This window comes from Podospora bellae-mahoneyi, chromosome 6 (assembly GCF_035222275.1).
Source record: "Podospora bellae-mahoneyi strain CBS 112042 chromosome 6, whole genome shotgun sequence".
Taxonomy (NCBI): Eukaryota; Fungi; Ascomycota; class Sordariomycetes; order Sordariales; family Podosporaceae; genus Podospora; species Podospora bellae-mahoneyi.
The window spans coordinates 3894595-3916421 of NC_085885.1; the positions used below are offsets into that span (position 1 = coordinate 3894595).

The 21827-nt window shown below is 52.8% G+C and overlaps 7 protein-coding genes across 7 annotated transcripts; 3 read left to right on the top strand and 4 right to left on the bottom strand.

Moving 5' to 3' along the window:
* Positions 1-634: 634 nt before the first annotated feature.
* Positions 635-3771, bottom strand: QC761_610850 (uncharacterized protein). The gene is made up of 4 exons (XM_062881494.1): positions 3380-3771; positions 3055-3315; positions 2390-2991; positions 635-2332 (listed from the first exon to the last, which is right to left on the bottom strand). Exons 1-4 carry the CDS (start codon positions 3537-3539, stop codon positions 953-955), a joined length of 2403 nt encoding a protein of 800 aa, XP_062730236.1. The 5' UTR covers positions 3540-3771; the 3' UTR covers positions 635-952.
* Positions 3772-6484: 2713 nt separating this feature from the next.
* On the bottom strand, positions 6485-7185 carry QC761_610860 (uncharacterized protein; the record flags this gene model as incomplete). Its single annotated transcript, XM_062881495.1, has 2 exons — positions 6485-6659; positions 6714-7185. The coding sequence occupies 2 exons, from the start codon at positions 7183-7185 to the stop codon at positions 6649-6651; spliced, it is 483 nt and encodes a 160-aa protein (XP_062730237.1). The 3' UTR covers positions 6485-6648.
* A 503-nt stretch (positions 7186-7688) lies between these two features.
* Positions 7689-7986, bottom strand: QC761_0100440 (uncharacterized protein; the record flags this gene model as incomplete). The annotated part of the gene is made up of 2 exons (XM_062873097.1): positions 7821-7986; positions 7689-7731 (listed from the first exon to the last, which is right to left on the bottom strand). Exons 1-2 carry the CDS (start codon positions 7973-7975, stop codon positions 7689-7691), a joined length of 198 nt encoding a protein of 65 aa, XP_062730238.1. The 5' UTR covers positions 7976-7986.
* QC761_610870 (uncharacterized protein) lies at positions 7825-9483 on the top strand (the record flags this gene model as incomplete). Its single annotated transcript, XM_062881496.1, has 3 exons — positions 7825-8657; positions 8715-8820; positions 8909-9483. The coding sequence occupies exons 1-3, from the start codon at positions 8322-8324 to the stop codon at positions 9481-9483; spliced, it is 1017 nt and encodes a 338-aa protein (XP_062730239.1). The 5' UTR covers positions 7825-8321.
* Positions 9484-11505: 2022 nt separating this feature from the next.
* Positions 11506-12849, top strand: QC761_0100460 (uncharacterized protein; the record flags this gene model as incomplete). Its single annotated transcript, XM_062873098.1, has 2 exons — positions 11506-11578; positions 11750-12849. 2 exons carry the CDS (start codon positions 11506-11508, stop codon positions 11863-11865), a joined length of 189 nt encoding a protein of 62 aa, XP_062730240.1. The 3' UTR covers positions 11866-12849.
* Positions 12850-15974: 3125 nt separating this feature from the next.
* NEW1 ([NU+] prion formation protein 1) lies at positions 15975-19962 on the top strand. The gene is made up of 2 exons (XM_062881497.1): positions 15975-18813; positions 18873-19962. The coding sequence occupies exons 1-2, from the start codon at positions 16223-16225 to the stop codon at positions 19621-19623; spliced, it is 3342 nt and encodes a 1113-aa protein (XP_062730241.1). The 5' UTR covers positions 15975-16222; the 3' UTR covers positions 19624-19962.
* QC761_610890 (uncharacterized protein) lies at positions 19884-21383 on the bottom strand (the record flags this gene model as incomplete). Its single annotated transcript, XM_062881498.1, has 3 exons — positions 19884-21029; positions 21082-21129; positions 21186-21383. The coding sequence occupies 3 exons, from the start codon at positions 21381-21383 to the stop codon at positions 19965-19967; spliced, it is 1311 nt and encodes a 436-aa protein (XP_062730242.1). The 3' UTR covers positions 19884-19964.
* Positions 21384-21827: the final 444 nt, after the last annotated feature.

Genomic DNA, 21827 nt, shown 5'->3' on the forward strand with positions numbered 1-21827 from the left:
ACCAGTGAGATCTTGTGTGCCCTACAACGTGGTATTGAGAGCTTGACTTTTGCCCTCACTTTTGCCCACTTTTCTCGCTCCTTGGTTTTGCCAGCGTGTCGCCGCATTTCATTCCCCATGAGCGATGTCACCTCTCGGCACATCAGAGATTTTCGCTCAACTCATCTCGGAAGACTTTTATGCACAACTGATAAGGTAAGATATTTGTCATTATTCAAGCTTTTTCTCACCCGCATAATGATCATCGCACCTAGAACGACCTCTTTTTGAGCTCACCTTGGTGTGCCTTCAAAGTGTTTGCATTCCAGTCTCCAAACCAAACCCAAAGAAGTTCATCGGAATGTTTCGAACAAAGCCCCAAAACGCGACCCACACGTTCGTCTCATCTTGCTTCTTCTTCACACGCTTGCCTACCGCGAAGGCCCTGGCTCGCCTTTTAAAACACAAGTCCAGAACCCGGGCCACGTTCCCCACCCCGCTCGTTGACTCCATCGCCAGTCCCATTTTCCCCCCTGATGCTGGCCTGAGCTTCCCTTCCCCCGTGTGCAATTTCCGCTTCGGAGGAGATTTGTGGGGAATCTCCGTCACCTGCCGGATACTCCTGATCGGTCCGATCCGAGCGAGATTGTTCGGAGGCAGGGGTGTCACGGCCACGGCCGGGGGAGATGATCTGAAATCCAATATCTGATAAGGATTGCTTTTCTGAGCAACGCGACACCGCAAGATCTTGACTGTTCTAAATCACACCTCAGTGAAGAGAAGCCCATCGTGATAAGTGATTACCAGGTAACTGGTTACTCTATCAACTAGCTAAGCCCAGGTGCACTATGTGCTCCCAAAAGCCCATTACTGAGATTCTTCATTCATCGTACCAAGAAATCCCTCCTCTGATCAACATGATACCTAAGACACCTCCTGTCAGTGTCAATGATAAGAACTGCAAACAAACAACTCAAGAAGTCGACGACACATTTGTGCCATTGCCATCGTTCCTGAAGATCCCCATCGTACTGGCATATGTTGCAATGGTTTCGTTCCAAAACGCGACGTCCTCCCCTTTGATGGTGAGCATGCTCACGCTCCCAATCGTGTTTAGGTTGTACATCTGCAAACCCGTCGTGGAGTTGACCACTTCTGTGCCGTTGGCATCCTGAATCGAAAAGATTCTCGCCTGGCAGTTTTCGCCCGCATGGTTGGTGCTGCAGTTGGTGCAGTAGTTGTTGAAGAAGCTGTAGAGGCCAGCACCAAACACCGTGATGTTCTTGGACCCAATGATGCGCATAGCCCACGCCATGGCGCACGGCGGGTCACCTGGCAGCTGCTCAACCGTGCTGGGGGACGAACCTGGGCAATCGGTCATGAAATCAGGGTCGTGCAGGGTGGTGTTAACCTGTGTAAAAGGGTAAGGGGCCTGTGGGTTGGGTTGGTAATATGGTGTCTCTGTTTGAATCTGACCCATCCACAGATTAGATGCGTTGACCAGCTGATACTGGTAAAGAGTGTGGTGCTCAACTGCATTGCCCAGCATCCAGATATTGGACCCTTCGATCAAGAGGCCTCGGCCAGCAAAGACATCGATCCGAGTCTGGTTCCAGTCCTCCATATCGTGATCAGCAACCCACATCCAGTTATTTTCCATGTACAGATTGCCAGCACTCGGCGTGATGTGCATGCTCATGTACCCAGCAATGCAGGCAGGCTCGACGACATTGGTGATGTTGGGAGTGATGGGGCATTCTGCCACCTGGAGCTTGGAGCCTCCGAAACCGCCAATGCGAACATGGACATCCCAAAGTCCCGATGGAGGTGTATCGACGGTGATATTCCCGTCCAGTATTGGGGTGTTCAAGTTGTACTCGATGGCAATAGCGCCTGCTGTTGGGCCTTGTGTCGAGACAATGATATCGCTGATTTCGACGTAGCCAAGCTCACCAGGCTTTCCGATCTGAACCACTGGACGGGGATTGGTGACGTCGGAAAACTTTTTGCCTGCGCCCATGATGACGGCAGCAAGACCCTCACCGACAACTCGAGCACCTGCTGGGATATACACGGTGTCAGTCACCCGGTAAAACCCCGCATCCAGAAACCCAACCACTGTCGGCTCGGTCGCAACGTCAAAGAACGAGTTCAAAGCCACTGTGTCATCAGTCACACCGTCTCCAACAGCGGAGATGTTGCGGGCCGACACGAATGCACCGGCAGGGTAGCCCTCATATTGAGGCTTCGACCTCTCGTAGTACTGATCACCGAGTTTTAGGGCGGAAGGCTGGTCAAAGGCAATATCACGTCCCTCAAACGCAGATGGCCCTTCGGGAGCGTAAAGGCTTCCCTGTATCCGAGGTCAACATAATGCGAGATTGATCACAGAATATCTGATAGCTCTTACCTTGGCATAGCCACACTCAAAGAGGGCTCCTGAAGCATTGCCGGCGAGAACTTGGTTTCCGTCCAGATCCTTCATAACCGTGGGAACGTTGGTGTACTTGACATTTTGAATCAACAGTGACCCAAGACCAGTAGCGCTGCTATTGTGTCTGCCCACAATGATGGCAGTATCGACATTGGTAAACGAGCTGTCCAGCAGTGTGACGGAGCCTACGTCGGGAGAGGACATGTTGAGGCCAATCTCGCAGTCATTGATGCTGAGAGACTTGTACGTAAATCCCCAGTTCCAAACTTGCAGGATGGCAGTTTGCGAGCCGTGAAAAGTGAGGTTGCGTACGGTATACTGTTGGCTACCAAACTGGGCTCCGTACTGTCCGCCATAAAAGACAAGATCAGTCAACATGCCGCCGCTGCCCTCTTCCATATAAATTCCCGTATGTCCGTCCTCAAAGTTTGGTGACAATATGAAGACACAGTTGTGAATGACAGTAGCCTGGGCAGACGGCCAATGGACTGCCCAGGTCTGGTGCGGTATGGCTGTGGTATCGAACACCAGGTTGCGGACCTGTCGGAAGAAGACGTTGGTAGAGATGAAATTGAGCTCTACAAGACAAAACAAGTTAACTTCAAGCCGGGCTGGAGCTGGCGTAGAGAGGCCACACATACTGCCATTGCTCAGATATGGATCGGCATCAAGCAAGGCCTTCCCATCCTGAGTGAAGTTGGAACCGCCCTTTATGACGGGCATATCAGTGGGGTCGCCAATCATCTGAGTGTAGAAGAGGCCGACGATTGGGCTGGAGATCAGGTAGGTTCCGGGCGGAAAGTAAACAATGGCCGGGTTGATGGTCGCTCCAATGCAGCCATAGCCACCGCAGCGATTGCCGTGACTCATGGCGGCATTAATGGCAGCAGTATCGTCGGTAACTAAAGCATTGTTAACCTGAAGTTCCAGATCATGGATGGCATTGAACATCTTCTAGGCTCCTACCTCCATCACCTTTGGCACCAAAGTCACGAACATTTCGAAAAACTTGGTATCCTCTGTCGGGGTTGAAGGAGGCAATTCCCTGGTGGGACAGATCCTCCATCCAGAAGGTAGCACGGACAAGTGAAGCTGCAAGCAGCCAGAGGGGATTTATGCTCTTCATTGTTGATGTGTTGTACGAATGAAGTGGTTAGAGAGACACCACTCTAGGCAACGATGTCTGAGTGGAGCAGCGAAGAAGCAACCGGGGGAAACAACAAGTGCTATGCGGCCGAGAGTCTTGTCGTGTCTCTGTCTGAGAGATGAGTTGTTGGAACTGGAGGAGCACAAGCCTTTACTTTTCCTGATGCCTGACAGTGCTTGCACCGAGGAAGGAGCACACACTCCTGGGGGGGCCCTCTGTGCTGGTGACATGTCATGCACCTTCCTCTTGGATTATGAATGGGGAGGGAAGTCATGTCATGAGACGTCATCTTTGATACAGAACTTTGGAATTCTGTTTCACACCTCAGTTCCGTATGTATCACAGGGTAATATCACGAACACAGGACAATCCCTAACTGCAAGTTGAGCTTGAAGCTGTTGGAAAGGAAAGCCGGAAGACTCGAAACCAACGTACAGCCCGGCAGGTTCGAGGCACTGGAACTCCGGTTTGCCTTGTGACGATCAGCATGCTCAAAAGATTCCGCAAGCAGGCGGGCAACGGGTGAGGTTCAAAGTGGGCACCTGCCACCAGTCGGCTTAGATAAGCTTTGGTCTAAACCTCCGGTCGCACTAACAAGGCCAGCAGGGCATAGTATCCAAATACGTTAGTATTTTCAGCTGCATTGGAGCCGCTTAACATCAATGCTGGGAGCGCCTCGTCCCACCTGACACCATTCTTTCTTCCCTGTAATAACCCCCGGAGTGGTCGTCAAGTCCAGGGGCCCGGCCATCTTCTCCATTTTTCTTCTTTTTCTTTTGGTTAACATTATTGAGCTACACTTCGGCTTCCATCTTCCAAGAGCCGCATTTCTTTGTCGCCATCTCCCACTCGCATGGCATGTTTTGCTACGGAGCCCCACTCAAGATTAACGACCACATGGACAACAAAGAACATGGCCAACGTATATCGGACCCGGTCATTTTGGTCTCCTTGAAGATATACCAAAGGCAAGGCCCTTCAAAGCACTCTCCAACACTCGACTTTTCCATAGCAGTCAACATGCCGGAAGCAACCAAACGCACCCAACAGTCCGCTGCAACTGGGCCCTCAGGGTTAACCATCCGCGGCTTCTTTACCAAAAGCTCTGCTGGCAGTTCAAGTAGCCAAACAGGTCCCCAGAAACCATCAGCAAAGCCCAGAAAAGATGAGGACGAAGACCACTTGGCTGACGGCTGTGTGGTTTCGTGACTTTTACAGGAAGCCCATGAGGGACTTGGTCCAACAAGCTGATCTTTTCGAGGCCAGACACGTGGATATTGCTGCAGCATATAAGATCCTCTTAGTGGTCGTTGTCTGTCAGTCTCTCGAGTAGCCTCCGGGAACCATACCCATTTTCAAGTCCAGTTATCAACAGCAATAAGCTGTACAATGCTCGCCGAACAAGTCCCTCAAACTTCACTTGTTCTTCTGGCGTCGTTCGCAGAGTTAAACCTCGCCAGTAGAAGCCCTGAAGATGCCATCGGCAGGCCTATTGTCCCTGGTCACGATCAACTTCGTCATATCATCGCAGCCCAGCAGAGCCATCCCACTTCACCAGCCGGCGTCGAGGCTACGAATATTATGGTACCGAACGAGAAAAGAGTGTCCTGGCTGTGACTGTCCCGCAATATGCGCAGCGTATTCTACTACAACTATAACATCCACCGCCAACCCTTCTTCTGGGGCTGCCCATCGCGAGATCTTGATAACGGCCAACGGAGACAGTATCCACAGCGCATCTGTTGGTATCCACCGTAAAGGCAGGGCGACAAGGAAATTCAGGCAACGATTGCCTCGACTGTGACTTGGACAGCTGCGGGTGTGGGCATGGCACTAATGGTGCACGCTTTGCCGGAACGCCGGGACAGGCTGCTGGTATTGCAGCCGGAATGGGATGCGTGGCGGCGGTGGCAGCTGGATGGCTGTTTTAGGGACGTTTCCGAGGGCTGAGGAACGCTGGCGTCGTTCTGAGTCATGTCTTGATGTTAGGTTGGCTAGGAAATTTGCACGAGAATCAGGACTTTTTGGTCTTTTGCTGCAGTGTGCGATAAAGTAAGAAAGGTACACGGGCCTTCGCCGCGGGCTGGCAACGATTAGGTATCTATGTGTCGGTGTCTCGTCTCTGGAACCATCGCAGTACGGGAGATATACTCGTGCATATTTCATCATAAAACAACAACACCTTTTGAGAAGATGAAGCCTCAGCGAGGCTAGCACTGCCATATGTGTCAATCATCTTAGTACGTAGCATTGGTGCTAATGTTGACTGCAAAACGCATCCCAGTTATGCAGAGTTCGCCCGTAACTGGCCAGCTCACTGCAATATACCCAACCAGGTCCCTTCGTACTCGTATGACACGAAACTGGGGCCAAACACCCTGCTTACCATCACGGTAGCTGGTTTTTCATGAATTTCCTTGTTACACATCATGTTTTAACTCCGGTAAGAATACAACCACTAGGTATTATCATGCTGGCTTTCATATCGCTAGTGTAAAATATTGGCACAATGTCCCTTCTAAAGTCCGAGCTCGGACTCTGGCTGCCCAATGGAGGGCTCAAATGCCTGTATCAAGCGTTTTGTATCAGCTCAGCGTAGGCCTAGAAACATTTGGGTGGAACTTGTGCTAGCCGTGTCACCGTTAGGACAGAACGTTTGAGGATCAGTCTGACTACTGCACTGCACACTCAACGTGACCTGACATATCCCGGGGCACCACCTTCCCCAGATGCCAGCATTGAAGCCAAGTCGGTCAGAGATTGGCGACGCCAGCCTGGATCTTCCCTACACACAGTGTAGAGCCGATCTAGTGTGTCTGACAGGCGTTTAGGGAAGTTTTGAGCTGGATGGGGGTTGCCAATTAGGATTTTATATGTCATGGTCAAAAGCCTGGGTTTTGGAGTGTGCGACACAGTAGTATCGTACGGAGTCAACAAATAATTTATTCGCCAAAAGAAAACAACGCTTGAAAGATATATGCTACATCCACCAATACAAGGCTTATGCTGGTACAAGTGCCCTCCAAACTCCATGTCCGTTCGCTCCGTAACAAAGGAAAATGTAAAAAAGGTTCGTTCAGCAGAGACTCTAATCGTAGCCTATCGCTTTGTTAGCTGTTATTCTACCAAGGTGGCAGTCTATAGAATACTTACGTCCGAGCTGCTTTCCTCTTTTAGAAACCTCCTTGGCTTGCTGTTGCTTGATCTTGGCCCGCCTGGCCTCCTCCTGAGCTTCGAGCTCTAGTCTGCGGACATGCTCGCGGGCCTCGCGGACACTCTCGCGGGCAGCCATGAGGGCACGATCAGCCTCCCGCTCCGCCATCTCGGCACTCATGACCCTCTCACGGGCAGCGACGATGCTGGGATCCATCTCGTTGGTGGAACCGTTGCCAAAGGACCGACGGAGAAGACCACCACGACTGCCGCTGGAGCTTCGGGTGCCACGCTCAGGAGAGGTCTGGTAGGTCGAGTTGGTGTGCCGAGTGCTGGTGCTGGTAGTACGGGCGGGAGATGGGGAGCGGTGGCGACTGAAAAGGCCATGTTTCTTGGGCTGCTCCTCGTAGACAGGCTGCGGTGCCGGTTGTACCGGCTGCTGGGCGGGCTCTGATCGAGAGAAGAACGGCATGTTTGGTATCTGATGATTTGGTTTGGGGGTGTGCTGGTTGTGTTCAGGTTGTGATTGTCACTGAAAAATATTGTTCTCGGGCCGAGAGCAGATCCCCCAGGGACACCAAGCAGCCTTTTTGAACATTTTTTTGCCCACCTACTGCTGATCATCACAGTTATGTTTTTCAAACCTGCTTTTGGTGTTTGCCCGACCATCACGAACGTGACGTCAGAAGCAGAATGATGGATGGGCTGGATCGACACCCACACGTCCAATGGGGGGTGAGGCATGACGGAGAAGACACGGCAGAGACCCTTTTCCACTGGCCACAACCGAGTGGGAGGGATGCAGGGTCCAGAAAGCTTGGCTAGATGCCGTGTCCGTCACTCTGGTTGATGTAATTGTGCCACCTGAAACCGCATCGTGATTGGTCGACTGACACCAAACATTTCATGCAAAGAAGGGATGGAAGCTTCTTCCAAAACCGAGATGATGATGGTATTGAGCTTGAGTAAACTGCTTTACTCGCAAGCTTGATCAGGAAGGAAGAGGGGCCGTCTAAGTCTGAACAACTACCGGTACACTAGTGTAAGTGGGCTGTACACGTGTATTCTGAGGTCCTTCATATCTAGGTCCTTGAGAGATTGACCCACCGGAGTTGACCGTTGTGGGCAATGGTTGATACGAGGCTATCTCGACTGTTGGTCTTGACTGGCTCTGACCTCGAGCAACAAGAACCGTTCATCAGTGCCATGGGAGGCCTCTTTTTGCTGAGATACGCCCTGTGAACAACCTGGTGAAGTGACATGGTGTGTGGAGGTGACTGCTGAAGCTGACGTGATGTTGAGAAATGCAGGGAAGTGTCTGGGGAGATGGTGGACAGCTGGGAGCCAAGTGGAAACTGCCTTGTGGGGCGATGACGCAAAGGCCAGGACGGTGGGGCAGATTCTTATCGCCAATCAGATACGTACCGACCCGGCTTGGCATGGACTTGGCGGGTGGACTGCTGCGCGCTGCCAGTCAAGCCTCGCACGCGTTTTTGGGAGAGTGAACATGGTCGTCTCTATCTTTTTTCTTTCTTCCCCTTCACCCCCAAATTCCACCATCCTGGCCCAACTGCGCCACCCCACTATCCACCATCCACGGCACTGAATATGGATACGGATAGAAGATCAAGATCCAGGGATCCTGTGTCTCATGACGAACCAGCCGATCACTACCGGCCCGAATCCCGCAATCGTTCCCCATCGCGAACCCCCTCCGAGGCCATGGATCGCTACAACACACACGACCGCACCTCCCAAGCCCGCTCTCCGGCCCCGCGCAACGGAAGACCTCGGACTTACAGTCGCAGCCTATCCCGTAGCCGTAGCCGTAGCCTCAGTCGAAGCAGAAGTTGCAGTCGTAGTCGAAGCTACTCGCGCGATCGCAGCTGGAGTCGCTCAAGAAGTCGCACTCGCAGTCCCACGCCCCAGGCCAGAAGCACCAAGGCAGGTCGGCCCCCCACGCCTACGAGAACCAAGTTACTAACACACCGTTTTCTGCAGATTGTTGTCGAACGTCTCACCAAGAACGTGAACGAAGACCACCTTCGAGAGATCTTTGGCCAGTATGGCGAAATTGAGGACTTGGACCTGCCTCTCAACCGTCAGCGTATGTTGTCACCTGCCCCCACCGTCTGCTGTGTCACACACACCTTGAGGACTCGTCGACGCTGACATGCACGTGTATATATCTACAGTTGGAACCAACCGTGGCACAGCTTACATTTTGTTCTACAACGAAGCCGACGCCGAGGCTGCCATTGCCCACATGCACGAGGCCACTGTAGATGGCGCCGTCATCAACGTTTCCATCGTGCTACCCCGCCGCAAGCTCTCACCCGCACCCCCTACAGCTCGCCGCGGAGCAAATATTAACCCGCGTATACCGCCCCCTCATCAGTCCAGACCCTTTGGCGGCAACATAGGAGGTGGTGGGGGAGGGGGTCATGGACGTGGATCTGGGCCAGGTCGTCATGGGAACCGTTCTGATACCTACCGTCCCCGTTCTCTCTCAAGGTCGAGATCTCGGTCACCCGTTCAGGCAGGAGGGAATCATAATCGCAGGCAAAGATCCCCTTCGTATTCATCCCGGTCTCGATCCAGGACTCCACCACCAGCCCGCGGTGAAGGACGAGGGAGTCGCCATGTCGGTGGGCGCTACGACGGCGACGACGATAGGGGTAATCGCAGAAGCGCTAGCCGCGACAGCTATGATAGTTACGACCGTAGGAGCAGAAGCCCCAGTCGCCATCGGGACCGTGGAGGGAGGTGATGCTCCAACTCATTGCTGTAGAAAATATTTTGGCGTTTGGAGCGGGGGAACGGGAACAAAAAGGAATCGCTTGGGCATTGTCTTTCTAGCCATGTATCTCTTTTACCAAGCTAATCGACTTCAGGTCAAGGTCAAGAACGAGTGAGAGCTGGCATCAATCTTCATGAAGGGCGATTGGGTACGGCTTCAAAGTGAGTGTTTCCACCAGCAATGTGTCCGGCTTGTTCTGTGGTGAATATTCATTGAACAAGGTGTCCCGAAACAGCCAATCAGGTCTTTCTACAGATGGTGAAACCCCCAAATGAGGCTGACGGTACACGAAGTTTTTCGCCCCCAAGCATCTGACCCATAGCTGTGGCCGATAAAAACGACCCCGTGTCTTCCGATTTCCCTGGTAGCGGAAGCGAGGGTCCTACAGCTAACAGCAACACCATCTTTTTAAACGGTTCCCGCACCTGTTTACCCGTTTGACTTTCTATGGAGACACCACGGCCAGGAATAGGCCCATCGTTATTGCTCCAATCACAACCAGGACGTATGGTTTGCGTTCGACCACCAAGCAACTGAGCCTCTGATTTGATGACTATTTGGAAAAATCCTGAGATGGCAACTCTCCCGCTCTTGATAGACCGTGTTCACCTCGCTTCGCTCTTTGCTGGGTGCTCGGTATCCCAATCTCACCATTCCAGAGCGAAGCCTCAGGCGCTGGCCAACCGGGTGTGCTGCGACGTCTTTGTGGCTCAAGCGTGCAATCACTTCCTACAGCTCCAGTCCATTATTTCTATGGTGCCGCACATGTGTCGGCTCTGTGCTGACTGGGGCAGACTCGCAAAAGTAAACAGATGGCAAAGGAAACGTCAAGCCAACTGTGGCATCATGCTATTTTCAACACTGAAGAACAATGCGGCATTTCTCCAGCACAGGCAGCGAGAAAGTCGCACTGCGTCATCCTTCAACAGCACTAACAGGATTGTCCTCAGCGATCATCCACAAGGAAGTCTTTGGATCGAGAAAGCTCGGGGAACGACGGCATTTGCGAGGTAGCTTTCTGGTGTCCATCTCGCTATTTCGAAGAGCTGTGTAAGCGTACCATCCATAGGGTATCATCCTTCGCCGTCCTCCTCATTCCACCGAGCTTGGCAGGATGAGCTCGTGTTGTCACGTTTGTCCTCATTGTTCGGTTACTCGACGAGTTGCCGGTGCTTGATGGCATCACAGATAGTGTTCGTAAAGACGCCTGCTTGCAAAAGTTCGCTGGCCGAGTGGTCAAAAGTTCTTTGCGAGTGCCAAGCTGATTTTCTACTGATTGCCAGTCAGCCGTATGTGGAGTTGATGCTGCATTTGGCTATTGTGGGGGAACGCTCCAATAAACCAACCCACGCCGAGTTTGGTGGCATCCCGTCCCATGCAACGCTGGCGTCTTGAACCCAGGAAGCTGGAAACGGGCGGTCACTGGCGGTCTTCATGCCCCTGTACACGAGCATGCGTCCTGTAAGGTACCTGGTCATTGCCGGGCCGCCGTGCTGCGGATCGTCCAATGTTTTTAGCGGCATCTTCAAGAAACACAGAGCAGGCCACTCAACGATCGATTGATTCGGATTATCCGGGCGAATTTCAAGACCTCGATGACCAAGTCAGTAGCTGCACACTATGTATTGCTTCAAAGCACGGGACGAGGCGCGTAGTATGCAGTTGCCGCCTATTGCCATCCAAACAGCCTACACTATAATACCGCGGGTGGTCTCCGTCATTGTTTCGACGGCTTGCCGTAGACTTTCTCAGCGAGATGCTGTTCAAAAAACACTGAATGGCATTGTTCGGATAGCTCTGCATTTGATTCGTCTGGCATCTGACTTCCAACAGCCATTGCTAACCTGGTACTTGATATTGGCTCTTCCCCCACATGACTGGTAGGCAGCCACCAAAGCAATTCACAGCCTCTTTTTGGTGCCACCACTACATACAAATCTTGGGCTTTCACTCAAGTAAGGTTCCGGATCTTCTGCTGTCGTCAACGCCAACATGGCTTGGTATGCCATCAAACTCCGTCCCAACCAAGAAAGACACCCCTGCTGCCGGATCCCTTCCCGTCCATGTTAGGCTCTTCGTGTTGTCCAGTGACTCCCACGGCAGGCAACCCTCAGAGTTTGCCCTCGTTCATGAGGCACTCCCTCGCGATATCCACTTGCCTACTTGGTGAGTCTCGTGCTCGTTGGGTCTTGGTTACACCACCTTACATACCCTCCTCTGCTAACTAATCCTTCAGTATACACGCCAGCCCTAAGCGCAAGACGGTCTCTTCGTCCGACACCGAGCCGCGGCGGTTCTTGTTACACACACAAGGTGTCACAAGCGGGCGTTGGTTTTCGCGGTCGCCTGTGATCTATACTATGCTTACGTCTGTGTGCGATCTGGAGCGAGAGCTTGTGGGTGAAGGGGCCAGTATTTTTGTATATAAGGAAGTCATGGGCTCCCTCTGTCCTGAGGATGTTGATGTGTTGAAGCAGCTCTTCGTCACTCTCACCGGTATATCATCATCATCATTACTGGCTCCTGACATCCAAAGCTTCAAATCTCAGCTCAGCTTTATACATACTCGATTTGACATACCTGCACGATCTTGTTGGCACCGTAACTTGATCACAACATAACCATCTTAGTTATTCTTGTTACTCTATTTTGCCATTCCGATATCAGACTTCATACCCTCCCCAAAGAAGCCAACATGCCTGTCTTCGCATCGGGGGATATATTTCTCTTGGAACTCCGTGCTGCGAACAGTGTCTCGCCCCTGAGAAGGAGTGCTCCTCCGCATGGTCAACTCACCATCAACCCCAGCTTCACGCCCACGCTTCCTCCCTTCTTTCCAGTGACAGACTCTCCGTCCAGGATGGCTGATCCTCGCCCGCCCACACCGTCGGGGAACCCACGGCCTGGGCCCATCACTCCGGCGCCAAACGTACCTACTCCCCCTGCTACTCCGTAGACAGGAGTTGGCGAAAGTCTGCAAGTTACACCAAGAGCGTCTGTGGGCACGGGACTGGACAGCTAACTCAAAGCTAGGATTTTACTTGTTTTGCCGTCCCCCTACTCGGCTATCTACGGTATTCAGTATCATATGATGGATCACAACAGCAATCTTCAACATGTTTCTTCGGTCATTCCGTTTCTCTCGCTGCAGTCAGAAGGCGAGGGGGAATAAAGCAATGCCGTAGGGGGTTTCGGATTCGGAAGCTGCGGTCTTATTACGGCATGGGTGGACCACGAGATCTGGACTACTACCTGCTCTATCGGCGAGCGAATGATGTATGAAGCAGAGACGGAAGGCGAAAACGGGTAGAAGGGGGAAGGGGGTGTTGATGGTGGACTCATGATTTGATGACGTCTTTTTTCCCTTTTGCATGCCTTTTTTGTTTCCTTTCCTTTTCTGGTCTTTTATTTCCTTTACTGTATGATGGTTTGCCCGTTGAGGGAAGAGCGGGCGTGACTGGGTGGTTAATGATGCATGTCAGATTTGACTTGCAGTGGAACTGAACTGATGATGCAGTGCGTCGGAGGTCGAAACCGTTCGGACATACCTACGGACGATGCCTTCTACGATACATGGAGGGATTGGGTTGTTGGTGACGTTTGTGGGATCAATTCACGAGCAGCTTCGTATCCCAACAGCATACGGCATTCCTTTTTTTCACTTTTGGCTTTTTACACTTCTTTTCCTCTCTGTACCAATAACCAAGACTTTCCTTTTCTTTTCTTTCCTCTTCTTGTCTGAGCGATGCATTTTTAGAATACTAGAAGTTACGATAGTCTAGAATAGGCCTATGCCACGTTTCACAACATCATTTCACTACACGATACATTTTGGGCTAGAATTTCGGTTGTGGCAGTTGGTGGCAAGGAGATGTCTGGAGCTCAGGGGTAAACTGCTCCTCTGTGCCACCTTGTGCACCAGCCAGCCGAAGAGCTTCGGCCACCAAAGTCAACAACCAACAGCGGCATTTCCAGATCAAGCCAATTATGCCACGGAGCTGCCTTGATTCTGCCGCATCCCAAGAAGGATCTAGACAGCATTTACGGATTCGTGATCCTTTTGCTGCAGGTGAGATCAAGGCACAGGTGCCGGGGGGTCGTCTAGGACAGGGTTGGGTGTTTGCAAAAATTTGTCGTTACCTAGGTCAGCAAAGGTGAGAGAAGCGGACCGGGCAGATCAAGGTATGTATAGCATATGGGGGTGGCTTTCTCTTCGCACCGCTCGGTTTGCTGTGCTGAACCCTGCTCGGCTCCGAGAGCTTGGTCGGTGGCGGCGGCACGGGTTCGCGGGCAGAAGTTCGGGTTCCCACCCCGACACTGTTATGTAACCCCGACTTTTCAGCGTATGAAAACAGTTTTTCTGCTTTGGAACAATGATCACTTTCGCCGGTTGTGATCACCCTTGGTTGGGGGTCTGGTGTTGCCAGGCACTAAAAGCACACAAAATGTGGAGGGCCCCATCGTATTTGCACAGAAGGATTTAGACTACGACTACTAGTTGTACAGGCTGCACAAGACACCATGTCTATGACGGACTGATTCAGCGAATATTTGGGGGCAATTTTTGACTTATCAAGGCGGCATGTGTAGAGAGCAGCAAAGTAGGACAGAACCCAACCCCCCTCAAACTTGTTTCGTCCAGCAAGAAGACGCGTACTGAGCAACAGTAGGCCAGGAAAATCAAACGACCTTGGTCCATCTCTTGCTTTTGCCAATGACCAAGGCCCAAAGAGGATCGGAGGGATTCTAACCGTGGTTACACAACTAACGTAAGTAGTTAAGGCGACGCGGGTAGGTGGTGTAGGGGAGTGGAGGTGGAGGCAATGCCCCGGGTAGAACTGACTAGCAACCAACAGTTTCTGATGTGCCGTTCTAGTGCATAGCTACAGACGTTTGTTCAATCGAGCGTTGTCATCTTGTGACATTAGCAAACGTGTTGGCCGGATGACGCGGTTACGTGACCCGCGCTACCGGAGCTGCGCGGACACCGGGACTCAAGTCCGATGGCGTCGTGGAAGGTGGGTTCAGCCTTACGGGAGCAGTTCGTCATGTACCTGGCTGGTTTTTCTGGCGTGAAAAGCTGTCTAAGAGATATGTCCGAGGCTCCGGACGTAGCCAGGTAGAAGCTTCCAAGATCCAAAGTGGGCGGAGACGAGAGTCCTTTTCCTCCTGTTTTGGGGAATGGGTCTCGGATATCAAGTCCGAATCTGACAAATTGACTTTGCAAAGCTTCTTGATCACTTGGAAGCCTGAATGAGTGAAGTCATCTTGGTCCACCATGACATCGTCGCTGTGTTACAAGTCAAAAGGATTTACCGACAGTCTGGTTCGGGAAGGGCCTTGCGCCGAGCTGGGTTGGGTTGATCTGAGAGGTGCCGCACCTGCGCTTCGTAGGTGAGCACCCTTGCTTGCAACGGATATGCCAAGAGGTTCGTTGATTGTGTTTCCCAGTGTTTCCCAACATGACTTGGGGTCGAGGAGCCGCGTTCCGGGACGGGTCGATATGTTTCCGGCTGGTCGCACGGCATGCTTTTGTTGAACGCTGTTGGCCGGAAGCCAGCACAGCCCTATGTAAAACATGGGTTTTTGCTTCGTTTCTGTGTCAAGATGAACCAACAATTCTTGTACACGACGCCACATCCAACTTGTCCGCCCTCCGAGTCAAGCGGTGAGCTTGGCAGCCAAAGGTTTCTAGGCAGCTGAATTTTGAAGTAACTGTCGAGGCACGGGACCAGTGCCGGCGTCCGAAAGGAATATCGGGTCGACTTGGAGGAGGGCGGTGCGGGAAACTTTCGGCCAGGTAATCGTTGGCTTGACAGTGCGATGCGTGGGTTCGGCGTGGTGCCTGACTTTGGCGCTAGAGAGATAAAGGGAACAATATGAGATGAAGGATGAAAGATAATGGCACAAGAGACAAAGAGCTCCCTCCTCGGTATATGAGTTCCCACCTGAGTCAAATTAGTGGCTGGCAATATCCTGGATAAGATGTGAGATGGAGCATTCATACCTGGCTCAAGACGATCAGAACTGGACAGGACCCGGGCTCGCATTTACGAGATGATGTGGTAATGATATGTGAAGGTCATATCTTGGAGTCCTGTTTATAAGGTGTGGCGACGGCTCTTCCCGGACCCGAATGAAAGGTTCAGGGCCCCTGAAACATCGGAGTGGTGGTTTAAGTGCCACGCTCAAGGTGGAAAAAGAATAAGATATAAGTATTTGATTAGTTATGGATAGTGGTTGAAGATAGTGATGTCCTGTAAATGACTGAGAAGACTGATACATCTGTAGTGCTCAGGGCAATTGCCAGGAAGGGAGAGCCTTGCCTGCCCCGCCATTCACTGCTTTGGCGGGGCCCCACATTTGACAGATGCTCAGCGGTACCCAACCCATGCTTCAAGCTGGCTGATTCAGCAGCCGATAAGAAAATTTCAGAGTTTTGGTTAGATAAAGAGCCGATAAGCACAGGTTGTGCCCAAAAAAATGCACGCTGTGGCGGGGTGAGCAAGACATTTTCTCGGGTCTGCGGCGACACACACATAATCTTTTTATCTCTACACCGACTTGCTCGAGACCAGTTCCCCCTTCGCGCCTGACCGCAGTGCGCATTTCCAGCGCAGGTTTCCCTCGAGACCCTGTCTGGCCCTGCGTGTCCCTCTTTGCATTCTCTTGCAGGATTTCAGTCAGCAATAGCGATCCGCATACCGCCATGACTGTCGTTCCCATCAACGGCGCTGCCCCCCCGGTGGCAGACGTCGCAGCCATCCTCGAGACCATATTCAACGCCTCTTCGTCCAATCAATCGATCGAAGCCTGCTACGCTCTCTGCGACATCCTGATCAACACAACGGGTTTCCGTGGCCTCCACCACTACAACATCATCTCCGAGATCAAGAAGGCTTCCATCGACAAGAAGAGCGGTTTCCGCCGCGAGGGTGCCCAGAACCTCCTTGGTGCCCTGTTTGAGCGGCTGCCCCCAGCTGCGCCCATTACCGAGGTTGTTTTCCTCATCCAGGATGGTGGTCTTCTCAAGATTGCTCTCGATGCCCTTGCCGACAAGGGCGCCATTGTCCGCGAGGCTGCCCAGTACGGCATCGATGCCTTGTTCGCCAACTTGAGCCCCGAGGCCATGGTCGCTGCCCTCCTGCCCGCCATCGTCGAGTACATCAAGAAGGCCGGTGGAAAGTGGCAAGGTGTTGTCGGCGCATTCAAGATCATGGAGAAGATGGCCAACAAGGCTCAGATCACTATTGGCAGCACCAAGGAGCAGGCCGCCGAGCAGGATATCATGCGCGAGGCCATGGGCTCCAAGCTTGCCACTCTGATTCCCATCACCGAGAATGGCATGTTGGATATGAAGACCGAGGTCGAGAAGCAGGCTCTCAAGACCATGACGGCCATCACGACCCTTCTCTCCAACGACGATGTCGCATCTCGCATTCCTCTCCTGATCGAGACCATGCATCACCCATCTGTCGAGGCGGTGCACAAGGCCATCCACGCCCTCTCCCAGACAACCTTTGTCGCCATCGTCACCTCTCCCGTTCTCGCCCTCTTGACTCCTTTCCTGGAGCGCTCTCTTAACAACCCCTCGACTCCCCAAGAAGTTCTCCGCCAGACCGTTGTCATTACCGAGAACTTGACCAAGCTCGTCCACGACCCCATCGAGGCCCGTACTTTCCTCCCCAAGCTTCAGCCTGGTGTGAAGAGCGTCGTCAACCGCGCCTCGCTCCCCGAGGTTCGTGAGATCGCCACCCGTGCGTTGGCCGTCATGGACAAGGCTATGGGTAACGATAACTCGGCATCCTTGACAATTATCGAGCGCACTTCTGCTGAGGATGTTGCCAAGGTGTTGGATCAAGAAATCAAGAAGAACGGCGGCCTGAATGGCGACGAAGTCCTCTACAAGCTGGCCGCTCCATTTATTTCCTCAATGGTTTGCGAAGACGTCAACCACCGCCACCTTGATCGCATCCCTAGCAAGATTGCGCCCTACCTCAAGGACCTGTTGCGAAAGCCCGAAGCCAGCGATGCCGTCGCCGAGGCCGTTCACAAGTTCTATGTGGAAGAGGATGCGCGTAAGTACGGTGTTCCAGAAAAGGAAGACAACGGTGAGATTGAGATTGTCAACGCCGACTTCTCTCTGGCTTATGGTGGTATGCTTTTGTTGTCGCATACGAACCTTAGGCTCCTGAAGGGTCATCGTTACGGCTTGTGTGGTCGCAATGGTGCAGGAAAGTCGACTCTGATGAAGAGTATCGCCAATGGAAAGCTCGAGGGCTTCCCGTCTCAAGATGTTTTGCGCACTTGCTACGTCGAACACAATCAGGGTGAGGATGCCGATATTAGCATTCTCGAGTTTGTTTCCAAGGATCCCACCATCGCCAAGGAAGGAAAGGAGCGCATTGTTGCCGTCTTGGAGGAGTTCGGTTTCACATCGGGCCCCGAGGGCAGGCAATCGCAAAAGGTTGGGTCTCTCTCTGGTGGTTGGAAGATGAAGCTGGCTCTTGCCCGTGCCATGCTTCAAAGAGCCGATGTTTTGTTGCTCGACGAACCTACCAATCACTTGGACGTCGCCAACATCAAGTGGCTTGAAAACTACCTCAAGACACACCCCGACATCACCAGTTTGATCGTGTCCCACGACTCGGGCTTCCTGGACGAGGTCACCACCGATATCTACCACTACGAGCCCAACAAGAAGCTTGGTCACTACAAGGGCAACCTTGCTGCCTTTGTCAAGCGCCGCCCCGAGGCCAAGAGCTACTACACTCTGTCTGCTTCGCTCGTCCAGTTCAAGTTCCCCCCCCCCGGCATTCTGAGCGGTGTCAAGTCCAACACACGCGCCATCATCCGCATGACCAACGTCTCGTACACATACCCCAAGGCGCCCAAGCCATCCTTGTCAGATGCTTCTTGTCAGCTGACTCTGTCGTCGCGTGTTGCCATCATTGGCCCCAACGGTGCTGGCAAGTCTACCCTCATCAAGCTGTTGACCGGTGAAGTTATTCCCACCACTGGAAAGGTGGAGAAGCACCCCAACCTTCGTATCGGTTACATCAAGCAGCACGCCCTCGAGCACGTCGAAATGCATCTCGAGAAGACGCCCAACCAGTATCTTCAATGGCGTTATGCCCACGGTGACGATCGTGAGGTGCACATGAAGCAGACCCGTGCGCTGTCCGACCAGGATCGCGAGCAGATGGACAAGTTTGTCGAGGTTGGTGGCGGTAAGGCTCCTCGCCAGATCGAGGCTCTTGTCGGTCGACAAAAGTACAAGAAGACATTCCAATACGAGATGTAAGCAGACCCGACCCGAATCTTGCTCTGATCTACTCTTGCTAACATGCGACTAACAGCAAATGGCGTGGCTTCCTGCCCAAGCACAACTCTCACTTTTCTCGCGAGACTTTGCTCGAGCTCGGCTTCGACAAGTTGGTGCAGGAGTTTGACGACCACGAGGCTTCGCGTGAAGGTCTCGGTTACCGTGAGCTCCAGCCTTCCGTCATCAGCAAGCACTTTGAGGATCTCGGTCTTGATCCCGAGATTGCGAACCACAATGAGATTGGCTCGCTCTCCGGAGGTCAAAAGGTCAAGGTTGTCATTGCCGGTGCCATGTGGAACAACCCCCATTTGCTCGTGCTTGACGAGCCTACTAACTTCTTGGACCGTGACTCCCTTGGTGGCCTGGCTGTTGCCATTCGCGAGTTCAAGGGCGGCGTGGTGATGATTTCCCACAACGAAGAGTTTGTGGGAGCCCTGGCTTCCGAGACTTGGCACGTTGACAACGGACGGGTCACGCATCGCAGCAACAATGCCATTGCGCTGGATCGGTTCGAAGACAGTGCCAACACCAGTGCGGTCCCCAGTGCTGTTCCCAGCGGGCTTAACACACCCGCCCTGAGCAGCGCCGCCCCCAGCGCCGTCAACAGTGGTGTCGAGGACAATGCCGGCGAGGCCTTGAAGTTCCGGGCGAGAAAGAAGAAGAAGATGACCAAGAAAGAGCTCAAGGAACGTGAGGCCAGGCGCCGGTTGAGGCACATCGATTGGCTCAACAGTCCCAAGGGCACCCCCAAGCCCCTTGATACGGATGATGAGGCGGACGACTAAAGGCGATGACAAGCATGAAGATGGTTGGCTTTTTTGGATGGCTTTCTATATACTGCGGAAACTCAGCGATCAGAGATATGTAATCTGAGCATGGCATGGCGTCGGTCTGTTTATAACGTAGAGGGTCACAGGGGCAGTGTGGAGCGGTTTCCTTTCTAGATCAAGTTTGCACTTGGGATGGGCTCAAAATTTGGCTTCAAGGGAGGGGGTTACCAGAGAAGATAGAGGCGTTTGGCGCTAGACATAGAGCATAGATTCATGAGGTGTTGATGGTGGTATATTATTTCCGACTTGTGACTATTTATTTATAGAACACTGAACAAAGTATTTGAGGTGCAGAATCACATTACCCCCATTCCAATCACGCCCACGCCCACGGCGCCCAAGATGCTTGCTACAGCCGTCACTTGGACACCCATTCCACTGCTAGTCTGGCTGTTCACTCCGTTTCTTCCAGTTGTCGTCGCCGTCCTTTGTGTGTTTGCGTCCACAGTCGGCTCAGGACAGTCAGTAGTGCAGGGTAGCCAGGTGGTAAACGGCGCCGGCACCCTCGTCCCCGTGCGCGTCTCGGCGCCCTTGCTGACCTGGAACACGGGGGTTTGGGATTTGGCTTCCAGGTCGGGCACCTCGGCGAACTCATCCGGATTCAGGACATTGTCGATGATGTGGATGACCCCGTTGGCAAGCAAGATATCCGACTGGAGGAGCTGCGCCGAGTTGAAGAAGATGTTGTTGCCTGCTCTGGAGACGGTGACTGTGCTTGCCCTGCTGTCGGCGCCGAGGAGCGTTGCCAGGGACGAACCGGTCGAGTTGCCGAGGGCAGACAGGTCAGAGGAGGAGAGGACTTTGTCGGGGATGATGTGGTACTTGAGGACGGTGGCGAGGTCCTCGCTGGACAGGGGGTCGAGGGCGGAGGCGATGGACTGGAAGGCGGCGTTGCGGGGGGCGAGGATGGTGATGTCTTTTTGGGACGAGAGGGCGGGCGATAGGCCGGACTTGTAGAGAGCCCCCAAAAAGGAGGTGAGGTCTTTGTAGGCGTCTCGGGCGGTGATTTCTAGCCGGAAGGGGGGGACGAGAAGGGTGTCGACTATCTGGATGAAGCCGCCTGTGAAGGGGATGTCTTGATCGGGGGGCTCGAAGAAAGTGGAGCGGGTGCCGAGGCCAGAGGTGACGACGGTTGTGTCGTCGTGTTGGCGGGAGAGGAGGATGTTTTGGCCTGCGGTGACGTTTGTGTAGTTGGAGGAGGTGAGGAGGGTGGGGAGGAGGTAGGAAGGTCCGGGTTCGAGAGAGGAGACGTTGACTGAGAGGGGGAGAATATGGTATTGGAGGAGGGAGGTGATAAGGTTGGAGTCTTCCAGGTTTAAGGATTGGGTCTTGTTGAAGGCTTCGTTCGACGGGGCGATAAGCTGTAGGGGATGTCAGCTGAAGTACGGCAGAAGGCATGTAAGGGGGTCATACAGTCACGCCGCCTGAGTGAGGGAGCTGCAAAAGAATGTCCGGGTTTTTCTAGACAGTCTATTATCAGAATGAACGAGCCCTGAGGGTTCCGGAAGCTACCTTACCTTGATCAAACTGTAGTATGTCGAGAGCTCTTCATTGCCTGCGAGGACCTCTCCCAAAGCCTTTGGCTCTGCCCGTTTGGTCTCGGCCATAATCGGCGATGGTAGCATCGCCAGTACACTGATTAGAGTGGCTGAAGCCCTCCATATCGATCTTGACCTTGTCTGCATGATGAAGAGGAGTGTGTAGACCTGAACCATCCCGAAACAAGTCGATAGGCGCACTTGATGTCTTTTGAGTCTACCCACCCCCAGCCTTTTTGAAGCTTCCGATGATATCGCCTCGTCAGCTAGACCTTGAGATAAATAGTTGTGATATAGGATATTGTGGCTTCAAAGTTCCTCAGTCTGATGATTGTTATTATAGTGTGGCGTGGTCCTCCAAAACTTTTGGCAATCGCCTCATCCAGCCCCTATCGTCCTACACAAACACAAACAAGATTTATCCGGGGAGAAGCAACAAAAAATACCTTTTGTTTTTATTTTATCTTATATCTTTGTTTCTTCTCTCCACAATGCTTATAGAGCCCCTTTAAGCGGCTGCCACAACAGCCTCCACGGCTACCTACTGACCGCTTCCTAGGTACCTCACCTTCCGATACCCTTCTCGAAAGGGTGAAAAGAGCAAGGCAATCTGGACTCGAT